Source organism: Stegostoma tigrinum, chromosome 2 (assembly GCF_030684315.1).
Source record: "Stegostoma tigrinum isolate sSteTig4 chromosome 2, sSteTig4.hap1, whole genome shotgun sequence".
Classification (NCBI taxonomy): Eukaryota; Metazoa; Chordata; class Chondrichthyes; order Orectolobiformes; family Stegostomatidae; genus Stegostoma; species Stegostoma tigrinum.
The window spans coordinates 152,161,698-152,185,979 of record NC_081355.1 but is presented as its reverse complement, the minus strand read 5'-3'; the positions used below and the strand labels follow the sequence as shown (position 1 = coordinate 152,185,979).

The 24,282-nt window shown below is 49.9% G+C and overlaps 1 protein-coding gene across 6 annotated transcripts in view; it reads left to right on the top strand.

Annotated features, from left to right (window-relative positions):
* LOC125462947 (pituitary adenylate cyclase-activating polypeptide type I receptor-like) overlaps window positions 1-24,282 on the top strand; it is a 211,882-nt gene that overhangs the window by 74,310 nt on the left and 113,290 nt on the right. For 5 of the 6 annotated variants that reach the window (XM_059640288.1, XM_059640301.1, XM_059640286.1 and 2 more), the window contains one exon: window positions 6,941-7,028. The exons of the other annotated variant lie outside the window; for it this stretch is intronic. In XM_059640288.1, the coding sequence (XP_059496271.1) occupies window positions 6,941-7,028 (88 nt within the window). The remainder of the gene's footprint in view (window positions 1-6,940; window positions 7,029-24,282) is intronic. 6 annotated transcript variants of the gene reach the window in all.

Genomic DNA, 24,282 nt, shown 5'->3' with positions numbered 1-24,282 from the left:
CGTGGTGGTGTGTACTATCTACAAGATGCACTGCAACAATGCCTCATGGTATCTGATCCATGTTCAGACCGTGCTGCGTTCAGGACCTGCCTCCCAGGCCCTGGTGGAGGTTTGAGATTCTGAAGGTTGGACCTGCCTGAGGTCACAAAACTCAAGGAAGTACCCAGGTCTTGGCAGTGACTCTACATCACCTCATTTGGCCCCTAAGACCCGGTATCATTTGGAGTTGTTGCCAGAATGATTTGCGTAGGGAAATAGTCATTCAGATGAAATACTGGTAGAAATCAGATAATAGCGCAAGTAGGTCATTGGGCCCATCGAGGGTGGCCCACCATTCATTGTCAGCATGTCTGATCATCCAACTCAGTAGCCTGTTCCTGCTTTCTCCCTTTAATCCCTTTAGCCCTCAGAGACTTTTAAGATACGAGTATACTATTCGGGACCAGGTGTAGGCCATTCGGCCCCCCCAAGACTGCTTCCCCATTTGATATGACCATGGCTGACCTCACCTCTCCATCAGCAAAGCACAAGAGCCACTCTGACATGTGATGCCTTTTTGACCTAAAAACCTGTTGCCTCCACACGGTCTGTGTCCCACTATTTCATGCTTATTCGTGTATTTGTCAAGATACCTCTTAAATGTTCATGTTGTACCCCCTTTCAACCCCTCCTCTGGCAGCACATTCCAGGTACTTACCACCCTCTGTGTGAAAAAAAACCTCTCTCTCACATACTGCATCCACTGTACCCGGTGCGGCTTCCTCTACATTGGGGAAACGAAGCGGAGGCTTGGGGACCGCTTTGCAGAACACCTCCGCTCGGTTCGCAACAAACAACTGCACCTCCCAGTCGCAAACCATTATAACTCCCCCTCCCATTCTCTAGATGACATGTCCATCATGGGCCTCCTGCAGTGCAACAATGATGCCACCCGAAGGTTGCAAGAACAGCAACTCATATTCCGCTTGGGAACCCTGCAGCCCAATGGTATCAATGTGGACTTCACCAGCTTCAAAATCTCCCCTTCCCCTACTGCATCCCTAAACCAGCCCAGTTCGTCCCCTCCCCCCACTGCACCACACGACCAGCCCAGCTCTTCCCCCTCCCACCCACTGCATCCCAAAACCAGTCCAACCTGTCTCTGCCTCCCTAACCTGTTCTTTCTCTCACCCATCCCTTCCTCCCACCCCAAGCCGCACCCCCAGCTACCTACTAACCTCATCCCACCTTCTTGACCTGTCCATCTTCCCTGGACTGACCTATCCCCTCCCTACCTCCCCACCTATACTCTCTCCACCTATCTTCTTTACTCTCCATCTTCGGTCCGCCTCCCCCTCTCTCCCTATTTATTCCAGAACCCTCACCCCATCCCCCTCTCTGATGAAGGGTCTAGGCCCAAAAAGTCAGCTTTTGTGCCCCTGAGATGCTGCTTGGCCTGCTGTGTTCATCCAGCCTCACATTTTGTTATCTTGGATTCTCCAGCATCTGCAGTTCCTGTTATCTCTCACATCCTTACCCCTTTTCATCTTAAAACTACGTCCCCGAGTAATTGACATTTCTACCCTGGGAAAAAGGCTCTGACTATCCATTCTACCCATACCCCTCATAATGTTGGAAACTCCTATCAGGTCGCCCCTCATCCTTCAATGTTGTAATTCCACTGTCATACCTATCTCCTCTCAAGAACATTCCATGTTTTGGCTTGTACTGCTCTCTGCAATAGAGAATTCCACAGGCTGCCTGCTCTCTGTGTGAAGACATTTCTCCCCATCTCTGTCCTAAATGGCCTAAATATCCTTAAGCTGTGGCCCCTGCTCCTGAACTCCCCTGTCATTGGGAAAATCGCTTTGTTTTTGCACAGTACAGGCCCTTCAGCCCCACAATGTTGAGCGGACCTATTATCCTACTAAAATCAATCTACCCTGCATATCCTACATTTTACTATCCTCCATGGGCCTATCCAAGAGTTGCTTAAAAGTCTCTAAAGTATCTGACTCCACTCCCACGGCCAGCAGCGCACTCCACACGCCCACCACTCTCTGTGTGAAGAACCTACCATTGACATCTCCCCTATACCCTCCTCCAATCACCTTAAAATCATTGAGAATACAAAGTGTGGAGCTGGATGAGCAGAGCAGGCCGAGCAGCATCTGAGGAGCTTTTGTGCTCCATCCAGCTGTGTTCATCCAGCTCCACACTTTGTTATCTCGGATTCTCCAGCATCTGCAGTTCCCATTATCTCTGATACGTTAAAAGCATCCTTCTTTACCCTGTCTAGTCCTGTTAGAATTTTACAGCTTTCAATAAGACCCCACCCCATTCCTCTCAATTCCAGTGAATATCATCCTGACTAAACCAGTCTCCCATCAAATGTCAGTCCTGCCAAGCCAGGAGTCAGACTGATTAGATTAGATTCCCTATAGTGTGGAAACAGGCCCTTTGGCCCAACAAGTCCACGCCGCCCCTTGCAGCATCCCACCCAGACCCATCCCTCTATAACCCACACACCCCCTGAACACTACGGGCAATTTAGCATGGCCGATCCACCTAACCTGCACATCTTTGGACTGTGGGAGGAAACTGGAGCACCCGGAGGAAACCCACGCAGACACGGGGAGTATGTGCAAACTCCGCACAGACAGTTAGTTGAGGCTGGAGTCGAACCCATGCCCCTGGCGCTCTGAGGCTGCAGTGCTAACCACTGAGCCCCTAATAAACCTTTATTGCTCTCCCTCCAAAGCCAGAAATACCCTCCACTGACAAGGAGTGACCATCATTGCAAACCCCAGCATGAGCTCTGAATGATGCAGTTCGAATTGTCGAATTGTGCAGTTCGACAAACGGCTATTTCCATTCACAAATTAACCATACGGCTGCAGGCAAGTGGAATTCAATTTGCATTGTCGTGCTCTTGTCCATTCTGTTGCCTGAGGCAGCCTGATGAATTAGATGTGCATTTTGCTCTCAATTGCCTGGCTGTTCTCATTAACCAATAACAGGCCTCCTATCCTGTATGTTAATGGTGATTTCATTTAAAAGTGCCCTGCAAAAGATAGTCAACAATTACTTTTATTTGCTGATCAATCAAATTTGAAGGCAAGTGAGACTTGATGCTTTCTTTATGTTTTTATTTTTTTTCTCTGTTCACTCACAAGCTGGGCCAGCGTTTATTGCCTGTCCCTAGTTGCCCCTATGAGAAGGTGGGGGTGAGCTGCCTTCTTGAACTGCTGCAGACCACCTGCTGTGGGTTGACCCACAAAGCCCTTAGGGAGGGAATTCCAGGATTTTGACCTAGCCACAGTGAAGGAAAGGGGATATATTTCCAATTTGGTGTGGTGAGCAACTTGGAGGGGAACTTACAGGTGGTGCTATTCCAGTGTATCTCATGGAGTCACACACAGGCCAGGCTAGATAACATTGAAGTGTGGAGTTGGATGAACACAGCAGGCCAAGCAGCATCTCAGGAGCACAAAATGCTGCTTGGCCTGCTGTGTTCATCCAGCTTCACACTTTGTTATCTTGGATTCTCCAGCGTCTGCAGTTCCCATTATCCCAGGCCAGATAACAATGACAGGTTTTCCATCGCTGAAGGATATCAGTGAGCCTGAAGAGTTTCCCCCAATGATCTACAATGGGCTCATGGCCATCATCGAATTGTTAATTCCCGAATTTTGTTTATGAATTCAAATTCCACCATCTGCCATAGCCCGGGTTGAACCCAGGTCCTCAGAATATTAACTAATAGCGTGATGAAAGGAGCCAATGACTGCATACAGCTCGAGGAGCAAAATGTTTATGCTCGTAGCAATATCGTCGTCAGTGATAAAGTCATGGAGATGTGCAACATGGAAACAGACCCTTCGAACCTGTCCATGCTGAACAGATATCCTAAATGAATCTAGACACATTTGCTAGCATTTGGCCCATATCCCTCTAAACCCTTCCTATTCACATACCCATCCAGATGCCTTTTAAATGTTGTCATTGTACCAGCCTCCACCACTTCCTCTGGCAGCTCATTCCATACATGCACCACCCCCCGTGTGAAAAAGTTGCCCCTCAGGTCCCTTTTAAATCTTTACCCTCTCACCTTAAACCTATCCCCTCTAGTTTTGGACTCTAGCACCCAACCTTATGGAATCATTGTACTATACAGAGGAATGTAGGAAATGCTACTTTTTATTATTCATTCCTGGGATGTGGGTATCACTATCTGATCCAGCATTTACTGCCAGTTCCTCGTTAGAGACATTGAGGTCCACACAAATACATATTGGGCTTGTTAAGATTCCTAGTTAGGGAGGGAGGGGATGTGTGTGTGAATCATAGAACGCCTACAGTGCAGAAAGGCCTTTTAGCCCATCAGGTCTGCATCAATTCTCCAAAGAGTGTCCCACCCGGACCCATTGCCCACGGCCAATCCACGCTAACCTGCACATCTTTGGACTGTGGGAGGAAACTGGAGCACCCAGAGGAAACCTGCACAGACACAGGGAGAATGTGTAACCTCCACACAGACAGTCACCCAAGGGTTGAATCGAACCCAGGTTGTGTGTGTGTGTGTGTGTGTGTGTGTGTGTGTGTGTCTGTATGTGTGTGTGTGTGTGTGTGTCTGTATGCGTGTGTGTGCGTGTATGCGTGTGTGTATGTGTTTGTGTGCGTGTGTGTGTCTGTGTGCGTGTGTGTGTGTGTGTGTCTGTATGTGTGTGTGTGTGTGTGTGTCTGTATGCGTGTGTGTGCGTGTGTGTGTCTGTGTGCGTGTGTGTTTGTGTGTGTGTATGTCTCTGTGTGTGCTTGTGTGTGTGAGAGAGTGTGTGTGCACGTGTGTGTATGTATGTGTGAGTGTGAGAGAATATGTGTGTGTGTGTGTGTATGTATCTGTGTGTATTTGTGTGTGTGAGAGAGAGTGTGAGAGTGAGTGTGTGTGAGTGACAGTGTGTGTGCACGTGTGTGTATGTATGTGTGAGTGTGAGAGAATGTGTGGGTTTGTGTGTGTGTGTGTGTGTCTGGGTGTCTGGGTGTGAGTGTGAGCATGTATGTGTGTGAGTATGTTTGTGTGTGCGTGTGTATGTGTGTAAGAGTGTATCTGTGTGTGTGTGCGTGGGCGTGTGTGTGTGTGTATGTGTGTGTGTGTGTGTGTGTGTATGTGTGCTTGTGTTTGTGTGTGTGTGAGAGTGTGAGAGAGAGTGTGTGTGAGAGAGTGTGTGTGCACGTGTGTGTGTGTGTGTGAGCGTGAGAGAGAGTGTGTGCACGTGTGTGTGTGTGTGTGTGTGTGTGTGTGAGAGTGTGTGGTGTGTGTGCGTGTGTGTGACTGTGTGTGTGTATGTGTATATGTGTGTGTATGTGTGTGTGTGTGTGTGTGTGTATGTGTGAGTGTGTGGTGACTGTGTGAGTGTGTGGTGTGTGTGCGTGTGTGTGACTGACTGTGTGTGTGACTGTGTGTGTGTGTGTGTGTGTGCGTGTGTGTGTGTGTGTGTGTGTGTGTGTGTGTGTCTGTGTCTGTGTGTCTGAGTGTGTGGTGTGTGTGTGCGTGTGTGGTGTGTGTGCGTATGTGTGACTGTGTGACTGTGTGTGTGACTGTGTCTGTGTGTGTGTGAGTGTGTGGTGTGTGTGTGCGCGCATGCACACGTGCCTGTTTAAGTTGTTTTGTAACATTGCAAACACTGTTCCTGTAAATGATCACACTGCACTGATATTTCTAATGAATTTCCACCTTGGCAATTCATCACAGAAATCCCCTGGCAGTGTGGAACCTGCAGTTGTGCCAAACCTGGAACAAAAGTAGCAAATTTGGACCACTTGGTATTTTATTTTGAGCCTTTTCAATCTGTGTTGATGTTACTGTGTCTTGACCCAATATGTGGCTTGCAATTGTACAAAAGCAGAGACCGTCGTCTTCTACCCAATTCAATTTTGACTATTTTTATGTATTTATTCATGACATGTGAGTGTCACTGGCTGGGACAGCATTTACAGCCCCTCCCTAGTTGCCCTTGAGAAGATGGTGGTGAGCTGACTTCTTGAACTGCAGCAGCAGTGAGATGCGACGATTCTGTCGACACTCTTGCCCTGTTCATACACAGAGAAGCTTCTTTCGGTTTGAAAGGGAACAGTGCAAAGATTCACTTTCGTTCCCAACACGAACTGGGGACAAGATCAGCAGATATCCAATGTCACAACAGCACCAAAGGGATCCATTCTGGTCCACAGTGTTTCTGCTGGAATGGATTGAGGATTCCCTCAAGACCTCTGCTCTGAATTCACCAATATTTGCGGGAATTGTAGCTCCATTGAGTTGACCATTGAGTTTGATTGCTCCTGCCATCATCAGGCAGGTGTTCAACTAGATAATGGTCAGGAATGCCTCTGCTATCCCCTGAAGCCATGCCAGCATCCGAGCATGGTCTTTAACCATGCTGGTTTGTACCCGTTTCTCGAAAGAGGGCACCCATACAGTAAAAACAGATTGGAAGAACTGCCAGTGCTTGTGCTTGAGATAATAGTGTAGAATTGGAGAGTCGCAGCAGCAGCAGAGGAGCAGGAAAGCTGACGTTTCGGGTCAGGAGCCTTCTTCAGATTTCTGGAGAAGGGTCCTGACTTAAAACGTCAACTTTCCTGCTCCTCTGATGCTGTCTGGCCTGCTGTGTTCCTCTAGCTCCTCACTGTGTTATCCCTTACAGTGACATTACACGACTAATGTTGTACTTCAAACTCTGTAGCATAAATTTCAATTCAGCTCTTCTTTTGGGAAATGAACTGGGTCGTCTCCAGAGTGGGTTTTGGGGGCTTTTCCACATTATTCCATCAAACAGAGAGAAATATTGGGAGGAGTATAATACAGAGGTTGAGTTTATAAAGTGTGATGGAAGTCTTGCTCTATGCAAATGAGTTTTAACTTTCTCAGAAGTGCCGTTATATTGCAATTTGCCCTTCCTTTCAGGCTAATGGTTTCCATCCCGAGTGCATGATTAAAAGGGAAATGGAACGTTGCCTCAACAAACTGAGTGAAGAAGATGAAACTACATTTGGTAAGAAGTTAATTACAAAGCATAACGACAAGCCTGAAGGTAGGCGAAGCTTTAGAAACCAGTTAAGGGCCACCAGAAAGGTGATCAAGCAGGAAAAGATCATTTAGGAAACAAACTGGCCTGATTTGAAACAAAAAAGCAGATTGTGAGAATCGTTCCAAGTTTATCAAAAGGAAGAGAGTAGCTAAAGTAGACAGACAGAGAGGAGTAATTATTCGTGGGGAATGAGAAACCAGCAGAGACTGAACACACACTCTGTATTGTTCAGTGGCTCGACTGTTTTTACCTCACAGCAAGATAAATGAACGTGATGTTAGACTAAGACCCACCCAGAAGAGATCTCAGATTACTGAGCAAGTTTGGTCAGCATTGCTAGAATAGCCTTGGTCCTATGACAAAATATTCCAATCGTGGGTGTTTCCAGAGCAGTAGCATTTTCCAAGGACACTGTAACAGAGCAGAAACAACTTGATTAAGGTAACCAAAATCAGCACTCTGAATATCACCTTAAGAATTTGAGAATATTTCTATTTTTTTTTCTCTTGGTCCTTGCAGGGTTAAATGTGAGACTGCAATCATTTAATAATTCCTTAAAATGTTTATTTTAAGAATCAATTCTGCGTTGTGTTGGCGTAACGATCAAAGTTTCAGGGAGGACTGGATAATTAAACATAGCCATTTTATTTAAGATGTGGCGGTGCCTGTGCTGGACTGGGATGAACCGACTCAGAAGTAACACAACACCAGTCTATAGTGCAACAGGTTTATTTAAAATCACAAGCTTTCGGAGCACTGCTCCTTCATCAGGCGAAGTCCCGGGGGATGGTTTGGTGATGTCACATCATTAGGTGAAGGAGCAGCACTCCGAAAACTTATGGTTTTTGACTTAACCTGTTGGACCATAACCTCCGACCTTGCCCACTTTATTCAGACAGAGGAACTGATCGACTTGGAAGAAAATATGCAATAATGTATGAAAACAAAGTTGCTGGAAAAGCTCAGCAGGTCTGGCAGCATCTGTGGAGGAGAAAACAGAGTTAACGTTTCGGGTCCGGTGACCCTTCCTCAGAATGACCCTTCCTCAGAAGCCGGAGTTCTGAGGAAGGGTCACTGGACCCGAAACTTTAACTCTGTTTCCTCCTCCACAGATGCTGCCAGACCTGCTGAGCTTTTCCAGCAACTTTGTTTTTGCTCCTGATTCGCAGCATCCGCAGTTCTTTCGGTTTTTACTGCGCAATAATGTCTCCGCTTAACCAAGAGTGTTCTATAAATTCACTGAAAGGTACTGTAACAGAACAATTGTACTGTAAACTTAACAAAACCTGCAAATCCACCTCAATATCAGCTGCATGGTCGATGTCAATGCAGTTGCTCACAGCTCCATTATGACTTTGCAGTGGGTAGATCACTTTTGTCTCAACCTTTCTTTAAGAAGATTTCAAGAGAAAAAGTTGTGATAGACCGAATTGTTGAGTGTAGTCAAGATGTGCCACTTTTGGCTAATCTTAACTGACCCAGGAAGATTATTAGGGAAAATGCGAACTGCAGATGCTGGAGAATCCGAGATAGTTCAAGTAATTTTCCTTACCACTGCCTGGGGGTCTAGAAAAGAGCTTCTAAATTTTTATTGTTAGGTCTTGCAAAAAGCAGAATTCTTGACAGAACAAAAGTACTCTTTTGATAAACAGCAAAGACAATCTGCTTCACAGTAAAGAAATGCATTGTCATTTCTATCTCCTCTACACCTTCTGTACATGACTTAGTATCTGGCAGAATTACACATCTTCCTATCATTAAATCTTTGTACTACCTCTAACCCAAAAATAATCCTGAGGTTCTCTAAGTGTTTTTTTTTCATTCATGGGGTGTGAATGTCGCTGGCTAGGCCAGCATTTATTGCCCATCCCTAATTGAGAGTCAACCACATTGCTGTGGGCCTGGAGTCACATGGAGGCCAGACCAGGTAAGGATGGCAGTTTCCTTCCCTAAAGGATGTTAGTGAACACAATTGACAACAGTTTTCATCATTAGACTCTTGATTCCAGATTTATTTTTGAAGTATTGAATTCAAATTCTACCATCTGCAATGGAAGGGTTTATACCTAGGTCTCCAGGATGTTACCACAGTCTCTGTATTAATATATTAATACCACTTGGCCTCCACCTTCCACTCTGCATGTCCCTCTGGGCACGGTGACAGAGTGTTACCTCTTGGAATATGTATAGAACGTAGAACAGCACAGCGGAGTACAGGCCCTTCGGCCCACGATGTTGTGCTGACCTAGTATCCTACTCTAAGATCAATTTACCCTGCACACCCTACATTTTACTATCCTCCATGTGCCCATCCAAGAGTTGCTTAAAAGTCTCTAAAGTATCTGACTCCACTACCACTGCCGGCAGCACATTCCACACGCCCACCACTCTCTGTGTGAAGAACCTACCTCTGACATCTCCCCTATATCCTCCTCCAATTACCTTAAAATTATGCCCCTCATAATAGTCATTTCCACCCTGGGAAAAGGTCTCTGACTATCCACTCTGTTGATGCCTCTCATCATCTTGTAAACCTCTATCAAGTCACCTCTCATCCTTCTTCACTCCAGTGAGAAAAGGCCTAGCTCCCTCAACCTTTCATCATAAGTCCAGGCAGCTTCCTGGTAAATCTCCGAGGTCTTTAACCTCAAATTTGTATTATTTTTTCATTTATGGGATGTGGGTATCACTGACTGGGCCCAGCATTTCTTTCCATCCCTAGTTGCCCCTGGAGAAGGTGGGGGTGAGCTGCCTACTTGAACCGCTGCAGTCCACCTGCTGTGGGTTGACCCATAATGCCCCTCGGGTGGGAATTCCGGGATTTGACCCAGTGACGGTGAAGGAACGGCGATATATTTCCAAGTCAGGATGGTGAGTGGTTTGGAGGGGAACTTGCAGGGGGCGGTGTTCCCATGTGTCTGCTGCCCTTCTCCTTCTGGATGGAAGTGGTCATGGGTTTGGAATGTGTCAAAACAATCGACTCTCATCCTTAGACAACACAGTGTGGAGCTGGAGGAAAGCAGCAGGCCAGGCAGCATCAGAGGAACAGGAAAACTGACGTTTCAGGCCTAGTTGGGAAAACTTCACTGAAGAGGAGTCCTGACCTGAAACATCAGCCTTCCTGCTCCTCTGATGCTGCCTGGCCCTGTTCTGTTCGTCCAGCTCCACACCTGGTTATCTCAGATTCTCCAGCATTGGCAGTTCTTACTATCTCAACTCTCATCCTAATATGTGTCAAGTTTGTCCAGTGGTAACGAAACCTTTTACATCATCTCCGCACACAAAAAAACAGTGGTTTGTTGATGCATACTGTGTCATCATTATCCAAGATCCCATGCTCGCTTTACAGAAACATAGGAAGTGGGCCATCCTGCCCTTCAAGCCTGCTCTACTAATCAATAGGATCATGAATAATCATCCAACTCTGTGATAATGGGAACTGCAGATGCTGGAGATTCTGAGATAACAAAGTGTGGAGCTGGATGAACACAGCAGGCCAAGCAGCATCTCAGGAGCACAAAGGCTGATGTTTCGGCCTAGACCCTATCAGATGAAGGGTCTAGGCCCGAAACATCAGCTTTTATGCTCCTAAGATGCTGCTTGGCCTGCTGTGTTCACCCTGCTCTACACTTTATTATCTCTCATCCAACTCAGTACCCACTCTGTCCCCATGCCCTTTGATCCCTGTAGGCCCAAGGGCCTGATCTAACTCGCTCTTGACAATGCTCACTGTTTTGACCTCAACCGCTTTCTGTGGCAGGGAATTTCACAGACTCCCCACTCTCTTGGGGAAGAAAGTTCTCCTCATTTCAGTCCTCAATGGCCTACTCCATATCCTTAGACTGTGACACACCCCTGCCAAAGTTCTGGACTCCCAATGTCTCATTGCCATGTCATTGTAGGCAGTTGCACAGATCACAAACCTGATGGTGGAATCAGTGGGAGATTGTATTCTGATTTGGTGTCGTTGGGTCATAGAGATTTTACAACAGGGAAGAAACGGCCATTCAGGCCATCAAGTCCACGCTTGGGGTCAAACGTCTTGTTCCCATCAATGTTTAGTGTCATCTTTTTGAATAGTAGGGCCGCGCTGGAAGGTGTGTTTGGACCAAACCCATTGTGAAGAAAAGATTTGTTGAAAGAGAAAGGATTTAGAATTATTCCAAGAATTGCTGAAACGAACACATTTAAGAAATCAAATTCCATCCATCTCTAAAACATAAAGCCTCCTGCTCAAAATATGAAGTGCGTGGATATGGTCTATGTGGATTCCACCAAGGCATTTGACAAGGCACACATGGGAAACTGGTGAAGAAGGTAACAGCTCACAGGAGCCAGGGTAACCTTGGCCCACAGTGAGCTGAGTGACAGGAGGCAGAGGGAGGTGAGAGCAGGCTACTTGTGTGAGTGGGGTCCGGTGTGCAGTGCCCACAGGGATCAGCGCTGGGTCCCTTGTTGTTGGTAACCTTCGTAAGTGACGTAGATGAGAGTGTGAGGAGGCCACTAAGTACATTTGGGGATGATATGAAGATTTGATGAGGTGGTTGACAGTGAGGAAGAAGGTGCTAGGAAAAGGGAGGATATAAATGGATTGGTTAGACGGGCAGGTTGATGGCAGGAATTTACCCTCATAAATTTGAGATGATGCACTTTGGAAGAAAGTACAAGCCAAGGCTCGAATGGGAGAACACTAGAAAGCTCAGAGGAGCAGAGAGATCTCATGGTGTTCGTCCACAGATTCTTGGAGGCTTCAAGGCAGGTTATAAGGGTAATTAACAAGGCACATGGGACACTGGCCTTTACCGCTTAAGCCACAGATTGTGAGAGCAGGGAGGTTATGTTGGAGCTGTACGGGACTCTGACTATGCCACAGCTGGAGTACTGTGTGCAGCTCTGGTCACCCCGCTATAGGAAGGATGTGATTGGACTGAAGGAGGTGCAGAGGGAGATTCACCGGGATCTAGCCAGGGATGGCACGTTTCAGCGATGAAGAGAGACTGGACAAGCTCGAGTTGTTTTCCTAAGACCAGAGATAGTTGAGAGGCAACCTGCTGGAGGTGTGTAAGATTATGAGGGGCATGGACAGGGGTGGATAGAAAGCAGTTATTCCCCTTAGTCAAAGAGGGTACAATTTTAAAGTACGGTAGGAGGTTTAGAAGGAATTTTAGGATAAACCTTTTACATCCAGAGGGTGGAGGGTGTCTGAATGCACGGCCTGGGAGGGGAACTGAGACAGGAATCCTCAGAACCTTTAAAAAATAGACGCATGAGCACTTGAAGGAACTTAACATGGAAGGCTATGTGTTTAGTGGGACAAGTGTAGATACTGGTGTATCTGTGGTAGTACAGACTGGATGGGCCAAAGGGCCTCTTCTGTACACACTGATTCTATGATTCTCTGAAAGTTATAGGAGTGGGTAGATTCAATAGGGTTTAAAATAACACTCCACCAAGAATACCTACAGTTGTATAATAATGTTACATGCATCCCAATGATGAGAATACCAACAAAGGTACTTCTGAGCGCAGTTAGTACTTTTCTAAAGACTTAGTTACATTAAACTTGGTTTTGTGTGGCATTAGATCCCATAATGCATTTCCAATTGTTAGTGTGAGACATTCCAGACAGGACTAGGCGCACACCAGACAGGACCACTCGCACACCAAACAGGACTACTCGCACACCAGACAGGACTACTCGCACACCAAACAGGACTACTCGCACACCAAACAGGACTACTCGCACACCAGACAGGACTACTCGCACACCAAACAGGACTACTTGCACACCAGACAGGACTACTCGCACACCAGACAGGACTACTCGCACACCAGACAGGTCTACTCGCCCACCAGACAGGACTACTCGCACACCAGACAGGACTACTCGCACACCAAACAGGACTACTCGCACACCAGACAGGACTACTCGCACACCAGACAGGACTACTCACACACCAGACAGGTCTACTTGCACACCAGACAGGTCTACTCGCACACCAGACAGGACTACTCGCACACCAGACAGGACCACTCGCAAACCAAACAGGACTACTCGCACACCAGACAGGACGACTCGCACACCAGACAGGACTACTCACACACCAGACAGGTCAACTTGCACACCAGACAGGTCTACTCGCACACCAGACAGGACTACGCGCACACCAGACAGAACGACTCGCACACCAGACAGGACCACTCGCACACCAGGCAGGACTACTCACACACCATACAGGACTACTTGCACACCAGACAGGACTACTCGCACACCGGACAGGACTACTCGCACACCAGACAGGACCACTCGCACATCAAACAGGACCAATCGCACACTAGACTGGACGACTTGCACACTAGACAGGACCACTCGCACATCAAACAGGACTACTCGCACACCAGACAGGTCTACTCGCACACCAGACAGGACTACGCGCACACCAGACAGGACTACTTGCACACCAGACAGGACTACTCGCACACCAGACAGGACTACGCGCACACCAGACAGGACTACGCGCACACCAGACAGGACCACTCGCACACCAGACAGGACTACTCGCACACCAGACAGGACGACTCGCACACCAAACAGGACTATTCGCACACCAGACAGGACGACTCGCACACCAGACAGGACTACTCGCACACCAGACAGGACGACTCGCACACCATACAGGACTACTCGCACACTGGACAGGACGACTCGCACACCAGACAGGACTACTCGCACATCAAACAGGACCACTCGCACACTAGACTGGACGACTTGCACACTAGACAGGACCACTCGCACACCAAACAGGACAACTCGCACACCAGACAGGACGACTCGCACACCAGACAGGTCTACCAGCACACCAGACAGGACTACTCGCACACCAGACAGGACTACTCACACACCAGACAGGACTACTCGCACACCGGACAGGTCTACTCGCCCACCAGACAGGCCTACTCGCACACCAGACAGGACTACGTGCACACCAGACAGGACTACTCGCACACCAGACAGGTCTACTCGCACACCAGACAGGACGACTCGCACACCAGACAGGACTACTCGCACACCAGACAGGTCTACTTGCACACCAGACAGGACTACTCGCACACCGGACAGGACTACTCGCACACCAGACAGGTCTACTCGCACACCATACAGGACTACTCGCACACCGGACAGGACTACTCGCACACCAGACAGGACTACTCGCACACCAGACAGGACTACGTGCACACCAGACAGGACTACTCGCACACCAGACAAGACTACTCGCACACCAGGCAGGTCTACTCGCACACCAGACAGGACTACTCCTTCGCCGGCTAGGTCTACTCGCACACCAGACAGGACTACTCGCACACCAGACAGGACAACTCGCACACCAGACAGGACTACTCGCACACCCGACAGGACTACTCGCACACCCGACAGGACTACGCGCACACCAGACAGGACTACTCGCACACCAGACAGAACTACTCGCACGCCAGACAGGACTACTCGCACGCCGGACTGGTCTACTCGCACACCAGACAGGTCTACTCGCACACCAGACAGGACTACTCGCACACCAGACAGGACCACTCGCACAACAGACAGGACTACTCGCCACTGGACAGGACTACTCGCACACCAGACAGGACTACTCGCACACCAGACAGGAGCACTCGCACACCAAACAGGACTACTCGCACACCAGACAGGACGCCTCGCACACCAGACAGGACAACTCACACACCAGACAGGACTACTCGCATACCAGACAGGACCACTCGCACACCAAACAGGACTGCTCGCACACCCAACAGGACTACTCGCACACCAGACAGGACTACGTGCACACCAGACAGTACTTCTCGCACACCAGACAGGACTACTCGCACACCAGACAGGTCTACTCGCACACCAGACAGGTCTACTCGCCCACCAGACAGGCCTACTCGCACACCAGACAGGACTACGTGCACACCAGACAGGACTACTCGCACGCCGGCTAGGTCTACTCGCACACCAGACAGGACCACTCGCACACCAAACAGGACTACTCGCACACCAGACAGGACTACTCGCACACCAGACAGGACTACTCACACACCAGACAGGACTACTCGCACACCAGACAGGACTACTCGCACACCGGACAGGTCTACTCGCCCACCAGACAGGCCTACTCGCACACCAGACAGGACTACGTGCACACCAGACAGGACTACTCGCACACCAGACAGGACTACTCGCACACCAGACAGGTCTACTCGCACACCAGACAGGTCTACTCGCACACCAGACAGGACTACTCGCACACCGGACAGGACTACTCGCACACCAGACAGGTCTACTCGCACACCATACAGGACTACTCGCACACCGGACAGGACTACTCGCACACCAGACAGGACTACTCGCACACCAGACAGGACTACGTGCACACCAGACAGGACTACTCGCACACCAGACAAGACTACTCGCACACCAGGCAGGTCTACTCGCACACCAGACAGGACTACTCGCACACCAGACAGGACCACTCGCACACCAGACAGGACTACTCGCACACCCGACAGGACTACTCGCACACCCGACAGGACTACGCGCACACAAGACAGGACTACTCGCACACCAGACAGAACTACTCGCACGCAAGACAGGACTACTCGCACGCCGGACTGGCCTACTCGCACACCAGACAGGTCTACTCGCACACCAGACAGGACTACTCGCACACCAGACAGGACCACTCGCACGCCGGACTGGCCTACTCGCACACCAGACAGGTCTACTCGCACACCAGACAGGACTACTCGCACACCAGACAGGACCACTCGCACAACAGACAGGACTACTCGCACACTGGACAGGACTACTCGCACACCAGACAGGACTACTCGCACACCAGACAGGAGCACTCGCACACCAAACAGGACTACTCGCACACCAGACAGGACGCCTCGCACACCAGACAGGACAACTCACACACCAGACAGGACTACTCGCATACCAGACAGGACCACTTGCACACCAAACAGGACTGCTCGCACACCCAACAGGACTAGTCGCACACCAGACAGGACTACGTGCACACCAGACAGTACTTCTCGCACACCAGACAGGACTACTCGCACACCAGACAGGTCTACTCGCACACCAGACAGGACTACTCGCACTCCGGCTAGGTCTACTCGCACACCAGACAGGACCACTCGCACACCAAACAGGACTACTCGCACACCAGACAGGACGACTCGCACACCAGACAGGACTACTCGCACACCAAACAGGACCACTCGCACACCAAACAGGACTACTCGCACACCAGACAGGACCACTCGCACACCAAACAGGACTACTCGCACACCAGACAGGACGACTCGCACACCAGACAGGTCTACTCACTCACCAGACAGGACTACTCGCACACCGGACAGGACTACTCGCACACCAGACAGGACTACTTGCACACTAGACAGGACTACTCGCACACCAGACAGGACTACTCGCACACCAGACAGGACTACTCGCACGCCGGACTGGTCTACTCGCACACCAGACTGGTCTACTCGCACGCCGGATTGGTCGACTCGCACACCAGACAGGACCACTCGCACAACAGACAGGACTACTCGCACACCGGACAGGTCTACTTGCACACCAGACAGGACCACTCGCACACCAGACAGTACTTCTCGCACACCAGACAGGACTACTCGCACACCAGACAGGTCTACTCGCACACCAGACAGGACTACTCGCACGCCGGCTAGGTCTACTCGCACACCAGACAGGACCACTCGCACACCAAACAGGACTACTCGCACACCAGACAGGACGACTCGCACACCAGACAGGACTACTGGCACACCAGACAGGACTACTCACTCACCAGACAGGACTACTCGCACACCGGACAGGACTACTCGCACACCAGACAGGACTACTCGCACACCAGACAGGACTACTCGCACATGAGACAGGACTACTCGCCCACCAGACAGGACTACTCGCACACCAGACAGGACGACTCGCACACCAGACAGGTCTACTCACTCACCAGACAGGACTACTCGCACACCGGACAGGACTACTCGCACGCCGGACTGGTCTACTCGCACACCAGACTGGTCTACTCGCACGCCGGACTGGTCGACTCGCACACCAGACAGGACCACTCGCACAACAGACAGGACTACTCGCACACCGGACAGGACTACTTGCACACCAGACAGGACCACTCGCACACCAGACAGGACCACTCGCACAACAGACAGGACCACTCGCACACCGGACTGGTCGACTCGCACACCAGACAGGACCACTCGCACAACAGACAGGACTACTCGCACACCAGACAGGAATACTCGCACACTAGACTGGACGACTTGCACACTAGACAGGACCACTCGCACATCAAACAGGACTACTCACACACCAGACAGGTCTACTCGCACACCAGACAGGACTTCTTGCACACCAGACAGGACTACTCGCACACTAGACAGGACCACTCGCACACCAGACAGGACTACTCGCACACCAGACAGGACGACTCGCACACCAAACAGGTCTACTCGCACACCAGACAGTACGACTCGCACACCAGACAGGACTACTCGCACACCAGACAGGTCTACTCGCACACCAGACAGGACCACTCGCACACCAGACAGGACTACTCGCATACCAGACAGGACGACTCGCACACCAAACAGGACTACTCGCACACCAGACAGGACTACTCGCACACCAGACAGGTCTACTCGCACACCGGACAGGACTACTCGCACACCGGACAGGACTACTCGCACACCAGACAGGTCTACTCGCACGCCGGACTGGTCTACTCGCACACCAGACAGGTCTACTCGCACGCCGGACTGGTCTACTCGCACACCAGACAGGACTACTCGCACACCGGACAGGACCACTCGCACACCAGACAGGACCACTCGCACACCAGACAGGACTACTCGCACACCAGACAGGACCACTCGCACACCAAACAGGACTACTCGCACAACAGACAGGATGACTCGCACACCAGACAGGACTACTCGCACACCAGACAGGTCTACTCGCACACCAGACAGGACTACTCGCACGCCAGACAGGTCTACTCGCACACCAGACAGGTCTACTCGCACACCAGACAGGACTTCTCGCACACCGGACAGGACTACTCGCCCACCAGACAGGACCACTCGCACATCAAACAGGACCACTCGCACACTAGACTGGACGACTTGCACACTAGACAGGACCACTCGCACATCAAACAGGACTACTCGCACACCAGACAAGACTACTCGCACACCAGACAGGACTACTTGCACACCAGACAGGACTACTCGCACACCGGACAGAACTACTCGCACACCAGACAGGTCTACTCGCACACCGGACAGGACTACTCGCACACCAGACAGGACTACTCGCACACCAGACAGGACTACTCGCACACCAGACAGGTCTACTCGCACACCGGACAGGACTACTCGCACACCGGACAGGACTACTCGCACACCAGACAGGTCTACTCGCACGCCGGACTGGTCTACTCGCACACCAGACAGGTCTACTCGCACGCCGGACTGGTCTACTCGCACACCAGACAGGACTACTCGCACACCGGACAGGACCACTCGCACACCAGACAGGACCACTCGCACACCAGACAGGACTACTCGCACACCAGACAGGACCACTCGCACACCAAACAGGACTACTCGCACAACAGACAGGATGACTCGCACACCAGACAGGACTACTCGCACACCAGACAGGTCTACTCGCACACCAGACAGGACTACTCGCACGCCAGACAGGTCTACTCGCACACCAGACAGGTCTACTCGCACACCAGACAGGACTTCTCGCACACCGGACAGGACTACTCGCACACCGGACAGGACTACTCGCCCACCAGACAGGACCACTCGCACATCAAACAGGACCACTCGCACACTAGACTGGACGACTTGCACACTAGACAGGACCACTCGCACATCAAACAGGACTACTCGCACACCAGACAAGACTACTCGCACACCAGACAGGACTACTTGCACACCAGACAGGACTACTCGCACACCGGACAGAACTACTCGCACACCAGACAGGACTACTCGCACGCCGGACAGAACTACTCGCACACCAGACAGGACTACTTGCACACCGGACAGGACTACTCGCACAACGGACAGGTCTACTTGCACACCGGACAGGACTACTCGCACACCAGACAGGACTACTCGCACACCAGACAGGACAACTCTCACACCCGACAGGACTACTCACACACCGGACAGGACTACTCGCACACCAGACAGGACAACTCTCACACCCGACAGGACTACTCGCACACCAGATTGGACTACTCGCACACCAAACAGGACTACTTGCACACCGGACAGGACTACTCGCACACCAGATTGGACTACTCGCACACCAGACAGGACAACTCTCACACCCGACAGGACTACTCACACACCGGACAGGACTACTCGCACACCAGACAGTGAAAGTAGCAAGTGACAGACTGAGCTAAGTGACCCCACAACCAATGGATCAGGTCTAAGCTCTACAGTCCTGCCACATCCAGTTGTGAACAGTGGGGGACAATTAAACAACTCACTGGAGGAGGAGGCTCCACAAATATCCCCATCCTCAATGATGGAAGACCCCAGCACATCAGTGTAAAAGATAAGGCTGAAGCATTCGCAGTAATCTTCAGCCAGAAGTGCCAAGTGGATGATCCATTTCAGCCTCCTCCAGCGGTCCCCAGCATTACAGATACCAGTCTTCAGCCAATTCGATTCACTCCACGTGATTATCAAGAAACGGTTGGAGACACTGGATACTGCAAAGGCTATGGGCCCTGACCACATTCCGGCTATAGTACTGAAGACTTGTGCTCCAGAACTTGCAGCTCCCCCGGCAAGCTGTTCCAGTACAGTTACAACATTGGTATCTACCTGACAATGTGGAAAATTGCCCGTTATGTCCTGTATTTCAACAGGAAAAAGGGGTGTTAATTGTAAAGATGCAAAAATTGAATCCATCTGATGTCCAATGTAATAATGCTATTGGAAAAATGGAACAAAGAGAAACAGTTTAATATTAGCATCTGATCATCCTCAACTCTATTTGCCTGTAATCCTCTATTACCTTTCGATTAAAATCTATCTCAGCCTTGAATGTAGTCAGTGACCCCCCCCCCACCTTCATAGCCCTCTGCAGTAAAGGATTCCACAGACTCACTCCCCTCTGAGAGAAGAAATTCATCCTCATCTCCATCCAAAATGGTGACACTATACTCTGAGATTATGTCTTCCAATCGTACACTCTCCCACAAGGGGAAACAACTTCTCCACATCTGCCCTTCAAAGCCCCTAAGAATCTTGTACATTTCAATAAGGTCACCTCTCATTCTTCTAAACTCCAATGAGTGCAGGTCCAACCTAATCTACCTATCCTCATAAAACAGTCCCTCCATATTCAATCCTTTTCTGGACTGCCTCCAATGCTGAAATATTTTTCCTTGGATAAGGATCTCAAACTGTTCACAGTGTTCCAGTGTGATCTGACTAATGTGTTATACAGTTTTAGCAAAACCTCACTACATTTATATTACATTTCCTTCGAAAAAAGGCCCACATTCCATTTGCCAGTCTCCCTATTCGATAAAATCATTCCTTTTACTTCCCGGACAAAGCCCTGTTTTTCCCATAGTTTGATGTGTTATCATCCTTCTTCTGTTCTATATCTGTTTTCCCACAGAACAAAAGGTTGCATTTCTGTAAGGTGTCAGAAGTAGATTCGCACAAACCCAGTGTGCGTTTGGCAAATTAACTTTGAAATTGATTTCGTCTGATGTTCCCAGTTTCTGACAGGTGATGTGCTGTTATTGTGTTATCGGTATTTACACAGTCCTCCAAAACTGTATCCATTTCCACTTGGCCATCTGAATTTCAAGATTAAAAAAAAAATTCTTCATCATATTGCATTGTACAAAAAGAAACCTATTAGGTTGTATGGCTGAGAGATAATGGGAACTGCAGATGCTGGAGAATCCAAGATAACAAAGTGTGGAGCTGGATGAACACAGCAGGCCCAGCAGCATCTCAGGCCCCTACCTTTATTCTGTCCTGTGCCTGCCCACAGGGGTCAGTGTTTGGGTCCTTGCTGTTTATAGCTTCTGTAACAAATTTAGACTTGAGTGTAGAACATAGAACAATACAGCGCAGAACAGGCCCTTTGGCCCTCTGTTGTGCCAACCTGTGAACTAATCTAAACCCCTCCCCCTACACTATCCCATCATCATCCATATGCTTATCCAAGGACTGTTTAAATGCCCCTAATGTGGCTGAGTTAACTACATTGGCAGGCAGGGCGTTCCACGGAGGGCTCTTCAATCAGTTTGTGGATGATCTGAGAATTGGGTGGCTGACAACTGGAGAAGAGGGGAGCCTCAGACAACAGGAGGACACGGATGGGCTGGTCAGTTGGACTGATCAGTGGCAAACGGAATTCAATCTGAATAAATGTGAGGTGATGCGCTTGGGCAGGACCAACAGAGCAAGGGAATACAGGAGGAGTAGGCTGTACCCTGGGAAGCACCAAGGATCAGGGGGACCTGGGTGTGCATGCCTACAGGTCCCTGAAGGTAGAAGGACGAGTAGATAAAGTAGTAAAGAAGGCATATGTGATGCTTGCCTTTATTAGCCGAGGCATAGACCATAAGACCATAAGACATAGGAGTGGAAGTAAGGCCATTTGGCCCATCAAGTCCACTCCGCCATTTAAATCATGGCTGATGGGCATTTCAACTCCACTTCCCCGCACTCTCCCCGTAGCCCTTGGTTCCTTGTGAGATCAAGAATTTGTCGATCTCTGCCTAGAGTTTAAGAGCAGGCTGGTTAGGCCACAGCTAGAGTCTTGTGTGCAGTTTTGGAGTGCACATCACGTGAGAGACGTAATAACACTGCAGAGGCAGTAAAGGAGATTTACCAGAATGTTTCCTGCTCAGGAGAGTTTGTTCTGGAGAGAGTTTGGACAGGCTTAATGAGCTGTTTTCCTTGAAGCAGAGGAGACTGAGGTGGGTGGACGCAGGGACATGATTGAGACGTGTAAAGTTATGAGGGGCATGGACAGCTTAGATGGGAAGGAACATTTCCCCATGATGGAGGGATGAATGACTAGGAGACATGGATTTAAGGTAAGAGGCAAAAGGGTGAGAGGGAATGTGAGGAAACTATTTTCACCCAGAGGGCAGTGGGCATCTGGAACTCTCTGTTTCTCAGGGTGGGGCAGGCAGAAACCCTCTTAGCATTGAAGAAGTGTTTTGATGTGCACTTAAGATGCTAAGACTATTGGCCAAGTGCTGGAAAATAGATAGTGGTTGTTTTTGACTGGTGCGGATGTGATGGGCCAAAGGGCCTTTTTATGTGTTGTACACCCCTATGGCTCTAAGATTGTATTCTCCTCACCTCTCACACCCCTCACATACACCTCAGTTCCTCTCTCCTCTGGTCTCCTCTCCTCAGGTCCCCAACCCTCTACTCCCTTAGCCTCTATTCCCCACTTCTCTCCTCTCCTCCCCTCTCTCACCGGCTCCTCCATGTCCCTCCCACTCCTCTCACCACCCCCCCACCCCCACCACCATCTCCCCCTTCAATGCTTCCATGGCCATTCTGTGTCCTTGGGAACCCATCTGACTGGGGCTTGGTGATTTGAAATAATTGGCAGGAGGGGCAGGGGCAGTGTTTTCAGGCAGTGAGTGGTTGGGGGTCTGGACCTTGCTGCCTGAGAGTGGAGACAGGGTCAGGCGGGTATTCAGACTGAATAGGAAGAGTTGTGCACTGGAGAATGGCACTGAATGAATTACTCGTGCAGAGAGCCAGCGTGGACCCGATGGGCCAAATGGCCCCTCTCCAGACATTCTGCAGCCGTAAGGGAAGTTCTCCGCCTCAGGCTGTCTGTCACACTCAGACACGAGACCCTGCAAATGAGCCTGCTGGTCCGCTGGCAGATGGATTCCTGTTTCATTTTGGATATTAAGTGGGGGGTCTCTTCTGGCAGAGCAAGTAATTTCTCTGTCACTTGACTGGCAGCTGTGATTTACTGCCTGCTGCAGACTGGCTGCTGTGTGGGCCTTGGATCCCAGCTGCAAGTCAAGAATTGTGAAGAGTTAAACAGGCAGCAACTAACTTAGTGAGAGAGTGGGCCAGACAACGTTGGAGCATCTGTGCCCCTACTTCCCCTAACCTGTTGCAGTTCCATAGCCACGTGCACAGTGACTCATCATCTGCTCAGCAACAGCCCTGTGCTAGCAAGAACACAAGAAAGACCTGCATTTTGTGAAGCGGCCTTCCCGAGCGTAGGATCTCCCAGGCACTGCTGCAGTGCTTTTGAACGATACCGTAGGTTTTGGGATTACAGGAACCAATTTGCTGACAGCGAGTTCACAGCAATGTGCTCGTGATTAGCTGACCTGCCCTTAATGTTGATTCAAGAAATAACGGGTTGGAGGTAACTGGCCTTGGGGAGGCGATGGCCTAGTGGATTTATCATTGGACTGTTAAGCCAGAGACCCAGGTAATGTTCAAGCCGCACCCCCAGCTACCTACTGACCTCATCCCACCTCCTTGACCTGTCCGTCTTCCCTGGACTGACCTATCCCCTCCCTACCTCCCCACCTATACTCTCCTCTCCACCTATCTTCTTTACTCTCCATCTTCGGTCCGCCTCCCCCTCTCTCCCTATTTATTCCAGCTCCCTCTCCCCATCCCCCTCTCTGATGAAGGGTCTAGGCCTGAAACGTCAGCTTTTGTGCTCCTGAGATGCTGCTTGGCCTGCTGTGTTCATCCAGCCTCACATTTTATTATCTTGGAATTCTCCAGCATCTGCAGTTCCCATTATCTCTAATGTTCTGGAGACCTGGGTTCAAATCCCGTCACAGCAGATGGTGGAATTTGAATTCAATATAAATGTCTGGGATTAAGAATCTAATGATGACGGTGAATCCATTGCCGATTGTCGGAAAAAACCATCTGGTTCACTAATGTCCTTGAAGGAGGGAAACTCTCATCCTTACCTGGTTCGGCCTGCATGTGACTCCAGACCCACAGCAATGTGGTTGACTCTAAATGGCCCTCTGGGCAATAAATGCTGCCTGGCCAACGACACCGTCATCCTGACTGGTTCAGACCACAGGGGGAT